This window comes from Meles meles, chromosome 17, assembly GCF_922984935.1.
Source record: "Meles meles chromosome 17, mMelMel3.1 paternal haplotype, whole genome shotgun sequence".
Taxonomy (NCBI): domain Eukaryota; kingdom Metazoa; phylum Chordata; class Mammalia; order Carnivora; family Mustelidae; genus Meles; species Meles meles.
Window position 1 is genome coordinate 45,663,291 of NC_060082.1, and position 12,489 is coordinate 45,675,779.

At 36.3% G+C, this 12,489-nt stretch overlaps 1 protein-coding gene across 7 annotated transcripts in view; it reads left to right on the plus strand.

Annotated features, from left to right (window-relative positions):
* Positions 1-12,489, plus strand: part of RALGPS2 (Ral GEF with PH domain and SH3 binding motif 2) — a 164,385-nt gene that overhangs the window by 124,196 nt on the left and 27,700 nt on the right. For all 7 annotated transcript variants that reach the window (XR_006815507.1, XM_045982375.1, XM_045982376.1 and 4 more), the window contains 4 exons: positions 3,656-3,793; positions 4,576-4,666; positions 9,430-9,497; positions 11,656-11,791. Coding sequence is in view for 6 of the 7 variants with exons in the window: in XM_045982375.1 (XP_045838331.1) it covers positions 3,656-3,793; positions 4,576-4,666; positions 9,430-9,497; positions 11,656-11,791 (433 nt within the window). In the remaining variant the exon portion in view is untranslated. The remainder of the gene's footprint in view (positions 1-3,655; positions 3,794-4,575; positions 4,667-9,429; positions 9,498-11,655; positions 11,792-12,489) is intronic.

A 12,489-nucleotide genomic window follows, 5' to 3' on the forward strand; every position in this document is an offset into this window, starting at 1 on the left:
ATTAATGACAGAACCATGGAGAACACCAATTTCTAGGGAACATGAGGAAAAAGAAGAATGGGGGGGGTGGAGCTAGGAGGGTCCAAGCCATTAGAGCCAGTAAAGCCCCAAAGAACAAAGGGAATAATAAAAATACTGAGACACTAATGAGCAGCGGGAGACCAAGAGAGATGTTTAAAGATTTAATAATGAGCAGGTCCCTTATACCTTTGTTGGAGTAAATGTCAGCAAGATACAGATTTCAGACTATTTTTTTTAGAGATTTTATTCATCTATTTGAGTGAGAGTGTACGAGCAGGGGGAAGAGCAGAACATGAGGGTGAAGCGGAAGAAGCAGACTCTCTGCTTAGCAGGGAGCCCAGTATGGGACTCAATCCTAGGACCCTAGGATCATGACCTGAACTGAAGGCAGGTGTTCAACCAACTGAGCCACCCAGGTACCCCAGATTTCAGACTGTATAGTAGGGTGAAAAGTGGATTAAATTTAACTGCCAAGTGGATTGGTTTCCACAATATATTAAGAACTTAGAAATCAGTAAGAAAAAAGACAACCCTGAGGAAAAAATGGATAAAAGACATTTCATAGAAATATAAATAATGTAACCTCATTACCAATCAAGAAAATGAAAATTAAAACACAGTGAGATATTATTTTATACCTATAAGTGCTCGCTTCGGCAGCACATAATACTATTTTATACCTATAAGATTGGCAGAAGTGGAGAAGACTGATAATATCAAATGTTAGCACAAGAGTGGATAAGTAGAAACTTAAATGCTATCAGTGGTAGTGTGAATTAATAAAGCTTTAAAAACCAGTGGAGGGGGGGCACCTGGGTGGCTCAGTGGGTTAAAAGCCTCTGCCTTCGGCTCAGGTCATGATCCCAGGGTCCTGGGATTGAGCCCCACATCAGGCTCTCTGCTCTGCGAGGAGCCTGCTTCCCCACCCCCACCCCCCACTGCCTGCCTCTCTGCCTACTTGTGATCTCTGTCTGTCAAATAAATAAATAAAATCTTAAAAAAAAAAAAGTGAAGTTGAACATTAATAAGCCATATAAATGCCATATACATAATATAGTATGAGATATATCCTAGGAAAATTCTTGTACGTGTGTCCCAGGAGATATTTATAAGAATGTCAATAGCAAAGTGTAGGGAGGGAGGAAGTAACTTTAAAGTATCAAATAAGTAAGTGAATTGTGATACAGTTACATGTTAATATATTCTCAATCTAAGGAATTACTGCTGCATTTAACAACACAAATAACTGCTGGAAACAAAATGGTGAGATGCAGCAATCACAGAAGGCCATATTTTTAAAAATTTAACAAACACCTATAAATTATTTACTGTGTACCTATGTTTACGAATGTTATCATTGAATTTAACCATAAGCAAAAGTAAATATGTTGTGCAGGGATACAGATAGATGTCTTGGGAAAAACAAAACAAGGGAATAATTTTAAGTTTTGGAGTAGTGGTTAGTTACCTCTGAATGGGAGGCAGGGAGATGATACAGGGAATGAACAGTACAGGTGATGTTGTACTTCTTAACCTGCCTGGTCATTCACCGGTATCTATTACATTGCTTGATAACAACCAATATTACATGAGTTAGAGTATACTTTTTAAAATGGTAAAATCATGATTCTTAAACACAAAATGAATACATGTCACGGTTTTATTTAAATCATTAAATTTATAAGGGGATCAGGAGGATACTGCAACCATTTCAGGAGAGAATTCAAAGTACCACACCTACCATATAGGCACTAAGAATGCTAAGATAAATGTATACATAGTTGCAAAACTGGTCAACATCCATAGGGCATTAATCATTTACATTTTACTGAACATAAGGCATTGGCATTTCTATGGACAGGAGTTTGTATTAGGCTAGTTTTCAAAAACTTACGGAGTTTGTCAGATAGCTCAGAAAGTCCGGAAGGATACACTGGAGATAGGACACCTGGTAATTTTTTTTTTTTTTTCCTATTTCAGAGTCTATCATAATTTTTTCTGACTCACTTAAACTTTTATATGTGTCAAATATTTCATTAAAACGAGATGAAGGGTTAAATCAGTGGAGGAGTCTCTATTTCTCTTTTAAGCTGTTTGTTATAGAGAAAGGGAAAGGGGTCCTGTCCAGAGGAGGAATCAGTTGTGAACAAAGAGTTACCTTGATTTTGTTTTCTTCAAGAGAGGAGGTGTAAATGTAGGCCTCCACTCCGCTCCGGAAAGGAGCCCACGGCAGGTGAGGAGGCTGTCGTGATTACATTCAAAATCACAGTGGAGGGGAAAAAGGGATTCTTCTTCCTCTGAGATTGAAGGAAAAGCAGCTAAGCTAAAGATTCATTTGAAGTCATTAAAAAAGAAGTTGAGAGTCTCTAAAGTAAAGGAAGTATTTATGATAGATGGCATTAATAATACCATTAAGACTTCCTGAATGGAAAAAGAATGAATAGGATGAGTAAAAGGATTGCCAACCCAAGATTTTAGGTTGTTTTAAGCACCTATTGTCAAAACACTGCAGGGGATTTTCATTTTCTTAGAGTGCAAGATAGAGCAAGTGCCTTAAATGAGTTTATAGTCGTGAGCAGATAAGGTATAGAGTTTAAACAGATTATAAAGTCATAAAAATTACCAAGTGAATAGTATTACAGATATTGTATGAATTTATAACGGGGTAGTGGAGAAGCTAGGGTACAGGTATTACAGGTATATACTCCGAGGTCTAGCTCTGTTACTAACAGTTCACATGGCATTAGTCTGTCAATATCTGTGGACCTCAGGGGTTAGACTGGACAGTTTCTACATTCCTTTCTTGGAGTCTGTGAGAAAACTAAAGAACAGTTGACACTGATCTGGATATTAAATAAAATTGAGATGGGCAGAGATAAGTCCCGGAAATAGTCAAGATGAAAGAAACAGCATGAAAAAAAACACAGGGCTTTTTTGGAAGGCAGTGTATGTGATACATAGGTGGTTTTTTCAGAGTCCGTGAAATGTGCAGTAATGAGGTTAAAAAGTAGGAAAGTGTATTTAATTATAGATGTCTTTCTTAATACACTTTACATGTGTGGTCTTGCATATCTAGAACTGGTAAAACCAAGTTCTATTTGGAGGTTTTGTTGGCACAGAGAAGTGGGGCAGTGGGGTTGCAGTGGGGGAAAGAGTTTCAGTTTGTAGTCACATGCACTGTTTCAGAAATCCAACTGTCAGTCTTCAGAACAAGACAATATACAAACACTTCATGTCTAATGCCATGGGAACTGCTATAAAGTTCATCGGGAGCGCCTGGCAAGCTCAGTTGGTAGAGTACGTGACTCTTGATCTTGGGGTTGTGAGTTCAAGTACCCCACGTTGGGTGTAGAGATTATAAGTAAATAAACTTTAAAATAGAAATAAAAACAAAATACCCTCATAAGAGAACATTTACAACAACGTTTTTTATGTATCTGACCCCAAATCCATGGAAACCTATGCCTCAGTGATTATGATTTAGCAAGGCTGTGGTGTATTAACAATAAATCCTAAATACAGCATATATTAAAATGTAGTGATGAGCTAGCTTTTTTGTTTTCTTCTTCTCATTTTTATCATGCTCTTCCAAACGACAAGTAAGAAAACACTCATTTATCTCATTTTGTTTCAGGTATCTATTTGTCAGATTTAACATACATTGATTCAGCATACCCATCAACCGGCAGCATTCTAGAAAATGAGCAAAGATCAAATTTGATGAATAACATCCTTCGAATAATTTCTGATTTACAGCAGTCCTGTGAATATGGTACGTTTCTGGGGAGTAATTATGCTGTGATTCTTTTGACTCATTTATCTGAATTGATAGCCATTTTTGGACAGCAGGGAACATCATCCTACTATAAAGGAAAATAATGATTGTATAATATTTAGCATCCTGTTTGATATCTTTTAAGGAGTTGAAGTATTTCATATTTAAAATTTTGTTTTATCTTTTTTCTTTTGTAGCAACTTTGCTAACATAATTTATAAGATTATTTTCTGTTATCTTCATCTCATTTGATATCCCTGGTTACAGAAATAGTTCTTACATTTTTCAGTTTGGGAAGGGACTAAGACCTATGATCCTTGTAACAGTTGACTAGCTTTCTTAAGTTCATCATTAAATAAATAACCAATTTTTTGTTCAAGAGTATTTAATGGGAAAACATGTAGAAAGAACTTACACAAGCCCAGATAATGAGAAAAAGTGTAGTATTTTTTTCTCATTTTTTATGATGTTTGGATGCGTTCAGCTTGGTAGGGAATAAAGATAACCATTACTGGTATATATTTTTAAAATGTTAAAAAAAAAAGTGAGTTTACATTATCCAATTTATTTAATCTGTACAAACAGCATAAAACTGTAATTTTTAAAATTACGATCAGTTTTACATTAAATAAAATCTACCTCAGTAGTGTCTTCCTAGAGTTTTAAATTTTGGTGCCATGCAACCTTAATTTTTCTTAAGTATGTATTTCTCAAATTTACTTTTAAAATTCTAGTTAAGATATACTGCATCAGATAATTATTTATCACATTTTGCCTAGATATCCCCATGTTGCCTCATGTTCAAAAATACCTGAACTCCGTTCAGTATATAGAAGAACTACAGAAGTTTGTGGAAGATGATAATTACAAGTAGGTTGGATCTTCAGAAGTGGTTTAACTTTGATCTGTGTTCTACCCTTTCGTCCCCATGTGTTTAAACATCTGAATTTTATATCATGCAAATGCCTAATCCAGCTTACAGTGCTTATAGTGATAAAGATATTTGTATACATTTCTTTATTTTATTTTATTTTTTTTTTTAAGATTTTATTTGTTTATTTGACAGAGAGAGACACAGCGAGAGAGGGAACACCAGCAGGGAGTGTGGGAGAGGGAGAATCGGGCTTCCCGCCGAGCAGGGAGCCTGATGGGGAGCTCGATCCCAGGACACTGGGATCATGACCTGAGCTGAAGGCAGACACTTAACGACTAGGCCACCCTGGCACCCTTATGTATTCTTAAGCACTTGATATGATTGAGACAATTTACAAATACCTTATCTGTTCTTTTGTTTAAAAGTGTTTCACTGTTCTCAGGTTGTTGAGAGCTGATCTTTGATAGTTCCAGTATAAATGTCTTCCTTTCTTTATATTCAAGCACTGAATCTTTATGGAAATTTATCTTATAATAGATTGAAAAAATAATGAAACCCTCTATAAATAGGAAAATTATTCCTTTTGTAATGGTAATTTTTGGACACATCTTTGAATTTGTTTTCAGTTGTTTTATGGATTGAGACAATATTGAACCTTCCTACCTCTAGAGTAGAGGCATGTGTCCAGTACCACACTTAACCTTTTCTCTGTTATAGCAAGTCCTTTATTAAAGATTTCAAAAATCACTTTTAAAATACAGCTGCCCATTTCCTTCTTTTTAACATCTACAGTTCTGCCAAGTTAGGAAGGATTTTTACATTTTAACCTTTTTTATTTTCAGTGAATACTGTACCTCTTAACTGCCAGGTTTTAGGATTTTTTTTTTTTGTTTGTTTTTTGTTTTTTCAAAAGATGGAAGGACAAAGAGTTTATATCTCTTGAGGCTTCTGATGCTTCTTGTAACTTCATTTGTTAATTTCAAATAAAAAGTTTTTGCTTAGCTTTATTAATGCAAATTCGTCCCAAGCTTTCATTTTACTTTGTGTCTTTTACAAATGTTTTTTCCAATAAATTCCAATAAACTTCCATACTTATACATACTTCAAAAACTTACAAAGTGAGAGACTAGGTTATTTTTCATTATTAATGCATTATATAAAAATTTTCTTGTATGATGTGATTATCAACTGCCTTGTTCCATTAAGTTTCAACAGTTTTCAGTGAATAAAGTACCAATAAAAGGCTACAAATTCTGGAAAATAACTAGAAATAAATTCTCTTCAAAGATTAAAGCTCTAGATAATATATATTTAAATGTATCTAAGATTTTATTAACGTTTAAAAACACGTTTATTGGGGCACCTGGGTGGCTCAGTCAGTCAGGCATCTATCTCCCTTCAGCTCAGGTCATGATCACAAGATCCTGAGATTGAGTCCCCTGTCAGGCTGCCTCCTCAGTGGGGACCCTGCTTCTTCTCCCCCTCCTTCTGCTCCCTCTGCTTGTGCTCTCTGTCTCTCTCTGTCAAATAGATAAATAAAAATAAAAACACCTTTACTGCCATCTTTCCCCCATACCATAATATTACCACTTTATATTTCTGTATCAATTTTTATTTTATAAAAGATTGTTACATAGTAGTTCATTTGAAAATGTCTGAGGTCAGTGGATCAGCTTTTCAAGGCTGCAGTTTTTTCATAGATTTGTTGTCGCCCTGGGTTAGGGGCTTCTTGCGTTTGATGGTGTGTATCTTATGTTTACCACTATTTCTTCCATCTTAGCTCTAATCACTGGCATAGCACAAAACACTCATGTTTTGTCTGGTGAGATATCTTAAACTCAAAATATGATTAAATAGTTGTTAAAAATTTCTATATCTGGCTCAAACTTGTTGAATTTAAAAGAAGTTAAAGTATTTAATAGTGAAGTCTAAGAAATTATTGCACAGTTATAGAGGATGGTAAATTTTTATTTACTGTGGTGAAAGTAAAAGTGTTTAGTTAGGCTAATTCTTACTTTGTGAAAAAGGTACAGTAGCCAATGAAGCCATTAAGTAGCTTTAACTGTCGGTTACTGATGTGCGATACCTTCATTTTTGTAGGAAAGCTAATGCTGTTGTACTGATTTCTGTTTTCATGAGTGGCTAGAACCAGAATGGCCTTCCCATTACAGTCATTTTAACAAATAGTTATTAAGCATTTGCCATAGGTGAGTTTTTTGTGCTACTTGCCAGAATTATAAAAACAAATTCTTGTTCTTGCCCTTAAGAAGCTCATCTCATACAGAACACATGCACAAGACAGATGATGACAAAGCTGCGCAGACGTGACTGTGACAGATGACATATGCTCAGGGTGCCATGGGAACATAGATCCGGGGCGAGACCTAACTCAGTTTTAAGTGGGAAAAATGAGGGGAAAAAGAACATGAATGGTTTCAGGAGACAGTGTCACCTGAGGCTTATTAATCTTAACAGGCGAGTAGATGGTATCTCCTTGTAAGGAGGGAGGAAAAGTGTTCCAGGGGATGAAAGGATCAGAGGATTAGGGTGGGAAGCAGTGTTTTTGCTTTGCAGAATGCTCAGTCACTTGGCAGTATTGGGGCATCAGATGGGAGACTGAAGAAGACAGTTTTTTAAAGATGCAGTCGTGTTTTAGGAACCTTCTAATTCAGTATGCTGAAAGTCAGCATTTTAAGATAAGAGCCATTAAAATGATTGGGAAAAAAAAGGTCTTTCTGACGAGAGAGATTTAAATAAAAATAACACCTTTGGTTTATCCAAGGCTTCATCTATCTATAGGCAACCAGTGTAGACACTACAAATTAATGCGTGGAGTTTTTAAGATTTTATGTATTTATTTGACAGAGATCACAAGTAGGCAGAGAGAGAGGGAGGAAGCAAGTTCCCCGCTGAGCAGAGAGCCGGATCCCAGGTCCCAGAGATCATGACGTGAGCTGAAGGCAGAGAGAGGCTTTAACCCACTGAGCCTAAAAACACCCTAATGCGTGTTTTTTAATCAGGATGGAAATCTTCCACACTTCCTCCATTTTAATACTGAACATAATCTCTTTTCTTGGTGAACCAGCGTCACTGTTCCTGAATGGTGTTTTGATGATGAGGTAGGCGCCCACCCTCTGACTTGACTGCTGCGCTCTAAGATGCTTCCGCTTTTTGCACTGCCGACAGCGGCGTGACTCACCCGTAGCTTCCTCTCTGTTCCTTTCAGTTGCAGTTCTGCGTTAGGAAATTGTAGTTATTTTATTTACTTCTCTGTCCTCCACATACTAAACTGTAAACTTCTCGAGGGCAGGATACTCTTGTCTGCCTTAATCTTTGTTCTGTTTCAGTGCAAAGAGCACAGTGCCCAACACAAAACAGGTGTTCAATAGCTGTTGATCAAATGAATGAATTCAGTATAGTCTGTAGCCCAAATAGTTAAAGTAAACTGCTCCGTAGAAAGAAAAAGAACAGAGAGTTCTGGTTAATCATATATCTGTCTGTTCAGGACTACATTTTACACTGTCAAATAACTGGAATAGAATCACATATAATTCCATGTGAGGTTATCAAGGAAATAATAAGTTGAGAACCTATAATAGATTTATCATGATGCGTATCACTTGTATTGTATAATTTCATTAAAAAAGCTCCAGTTGGTAGAATGCTTTTTTAAAAAAAGTATTAATATTTAGACAAATACTTAGTAATAATAGGCTTTGTGGGCTATACCAAAGTATTTTCTACAACTGCTGTATTATCCTGTTTCTTGAAATGACATCTACTGATAGGAGTCATAATCTCTTTTTGCTGTGGAACTCAAAACTGGATATATAATCCTAAATGGAACTTACGTATCAGCTAATAAGCTTTTACTTGGGACGTGGATTTACCAGGAATTTTGCTAACAACTTTTTTATTATTAAAGATCTTTTAAGGGGCACCTATGATCCCAGGGTACTGGGATCAAGCCCTGCATTGGGCCTTCTGCTCAGCAGGGAGCTTGCTTCCTCCTCTCTCTCTGCCTGCTTCTCTGCCTCCTTGTGATCTCCATCTGTCAAATAAATAAAATCTTTAAAAAACAAAAAGATCTTTTAAGAAGTTGAATTGGGGGGCGCCCGGGTGGCTCAGTGGGTTAAAGCCTCTGCCTTCAGCTCGGGTTGTGATCTCAGGGTCTTGGGATCGAGCCCCATATTGGGCTCTCTGCTCCATAGGGAGCCTACTTTCCCCTCTCTCTGCCTACTTGTGATCTCTGTCTGTCAAATGAATGGATAAAATATTTAAAAAAAAAAAAAAAAAAGTTGGATTAGTTGTTTTGGGGGATGTTTTGGAAATTTTCAGTGCTACAGAAGTCATTTGTCTGTCCAGCAACAATTCTAGAAGTAATTTGTGTAATACATGAAAATTCCTGAATTTAAGTGTCAGGTATCAATATAACTTTAAGTTAAATCACTACTTTTTAGTCATTCATCAAATATTTTTAAATGTGTTGAACCATTTAGTTTGGGGGAAATTTTTCTGTTTTTAAGTATAACTTTTTAATGTTTTTTTTTTTTTCTCTGCCTAATATTTCTAAGAATGACCATAAGATATGCTTTGTATGAAAGAAAGAAGAGATTTACTATTATTGAAGATTGCTCTTGAAGAAAAATATATAGCTGAGATTGTTATTAAAATGCTTTATTTTTTGTGAAGAAATACATAATTTTAATATTGTCAAATGTTAATCATTTTATGTGTTTTGTTTATTTTTAAAATTCAGGCTTTCGTTAAAGATAGAACCAGGGACAAGCACGCCACGCTCTGCTGCTTCGAGAGAAGATTTAGTAGGTTAGTGTGTAGTTTTTTCTGATTACTGAATAACAAATCAGATAACCTAATAAGAAAGAATATGCTCCAATGTAAATAAATACTTAGCACATTTTATAATGCATGCAAAAATTTATTTTTGGTATTAAAATATATCACTTTGGCTTTTTTTGTTTTTTAATTAAGAAGTTGTTACTTGGAGTTTATAGTAATGTACAAAAAAAAAAACTCATCAAGGAAAATACATACAACAAACAGAAAAAGGTAAGTAAGTGTTTATAAATACCTGTTCTTTTTTTATTAAGGATACACTATCCTGGTCAGTGAAGGTTGATGACATTAAAATTTTCTGTGATTTCAGTGGAAATTTTTATTAACGTGAATAATTATGGAAATCAGTTTTAGTAACATTTTAGCAATTTCACTCTAATCCTGGCCAGGTACGAAAAATAATAAAAAATAGTCACAATCCCATAATTCACCTATTGCATTATAATGGGGATAATATATGTGTACCACACATAATTAAAAATATAAAATTGGGGAGAATTGTTCATTGTTTGAGAAATTTTTTTCTCAAATAAAAAAATAAATAAATTTATTTATTTGACAGACAGAGATCATAAGTAGGCAGAGAGACAGTGGGAGGGAGGCGGGAGGGAGGGGTGTAGGAAGCAGGCTCCCCACTGAGCAGAGAGCCCAGTGCAGGTCTCTATCCCAGGACCCTCGGATCGTGACCTGAGCTGAAGGCAGAGGCTTTCACCCACTGAGCCACCCAGGTGCCCTGTTTAAGAAATTATTAATAAGTACTTTTTTTAAAATTTCAAATGCAGGGGGCGCCTGGGTGGCTCAGTGGGTTGAGGCCTCTGCCTTCGGCTCGGGTCATGATCCCGGGGTCCTGGGATCGAGCCCCGCGTCGGGCTCTCTGCTCCGCGGAGAGCCCGCTTCCTCCTCTCTCTCTCTCTCTGCCTGCCTCTCTGCCTGGTGTGATTTCTCTCTGTCAAATAAAAAAAAAAAAAATAAAAAAAAAAATTTCAAATGCAGACTTTGGCACTAAACTTCATAATATTAGATACCCTGTAAGTATTTGGAGGCCCATTCAATAAGGTGTGGAGGAAGCAAGGGGGCAAGCCATGATGATACCCAGGGGGAGAGTATATTAAAAGCAGTGGAAAACATGGCAGTCTGAATCCCTTAGATTTGCTTTTGTTTTCTTTGTTAAAATGATATTTTGCAAATCTTTATACTTTTCAAGTTCTGGTTTTTTAACTCACATAAGTCTGAACAGTGTCAAAATAGATTGAAATTCCAACTTGAATGCTTGACCTGCCCGATATGCTCTTTCTCCAAGAAGAAGCTAAAACTAAGAGAGAGAAGCACTGTGTAAAATTAAATGAGCACTGAACTGGGACTCCTCTGTGTGATTAGTTCCAGGCTTAATCTATGATTGTGATATTCTGGGCCCATCTCTTCTAATTCTGCTTCTTCCTCTTGAAAAGGGGCAAATACTAATACTGCCTGCTTAGTGCAATAAGATAGAAATTAACAGATTTTGTATGTTTTGGATTTTGTGTTTTAAGACTCAGAAAGCAAATATTTTTTTTTTTTAAGATTTTATTTATTTATTTGACAGACAGAGATCCCAAGTAGGCAGAGAGGCAGGCAGTATGGGGGGTGTGGGGGTAAGCAGGCTTCCCGCTGAGCAGAGAGCCTGATGCCAGGCTCGATCCCAGGACCCTGAAATCATGACTTGAGCCTAAGGCAGAGGCTTAAACCACTGAGCCACCCAGGCACCCCAGAAAGCAAATATTTTAATGTTCCATCAATTAAATAGAATTAACTATATCATTATCTTAAAATTTAAATCACATTTTATATTTTCTATCAAGGGATTAAAAAGAAAACAATCTTTGGGGTGCCTGGGTGGCTCAGTGGGTAAAGCCTCTGCCTTCGGCTCAGGTCATGGTCCCAGGGTCCTGGGATCGAGCCCCCCATCGGGCTCTCTGCTCAGCAAGGAGCTTGCTTCCTCCTCTCTCTCTGCCTGCCTCTCTGCCTACTTGAGATCTCTGTCTGTCAAATAAATAAATAAAAAAAAAAAGAAACAATCTTTTTGAAACAATCTGAAAAATTTCTCTCCCTCTCTGTCTCTGTCTCTTTCTCTTTTGCATTTAATCGCTAGGTCCTGAAGTAGGAGCATCTCCACAGAGTGGAAGGAAAAGCATGGCAGCTGAAGGAGCCTTGCTTCCACAGACGCCGCCATCCCCTCGGAACCTGATTCCACATGGACACAGGAAGTGCCATAGCTTGGGCTATAAGTCAGCATTTTTTCAGTTTATCTTTCAGATTTTTAAGTTGTTTCCAGTTGAATTTGTTTTCTCTATGTTTTATTAGTTAAATATAGTTTTATTTGTATAACAGTAGTTTTTTCCTGATTTAGTAAAATATCTTCTTTGCCTGGAAGCATTTAGTTCTTCTTTTACCTTAATTTGGAAATAAGCTTCTCCCAACAGTGCCTGCATTTGGGAGAAATAAATGAGCTATATTACAGAGTATCATCATAAATAAAATGAGGAAAGCAATTGCCCATTCTCCTTTTAAATTACAACTTTATATCAAAACAGTCATTGCTTGTCTTAAAAAGTAGGTCACCATAAGGAAAGGTGTATAAAAATTACTCCTTTCATTCTTAAATACAATGAAAAGGAAACTGATTTTTTGTTTAACACTGTTACCTTTGCAAGATTGTTTACTCAAATGGGGCCCGTAGTTTACCTTTGCCATAATTTTTGTGAAAATGTAATAGCTGTTTCCCAAAAGTGAATGTGGAACTATTTTTAATGGACCCAAGACTCTAGATGAAATTAAAATATTACCTGTTACATAAGATAAGGCCTGGCCTGGTTTCCTAAAAGTTAAACTGTTAATTTTAGGCTTTTATGGGAATATCTATGTGATATCTTAGCATGAGAATTCAAAAGTCAGCTTAGGATAGCAGGTAAATGTTCTATATCTT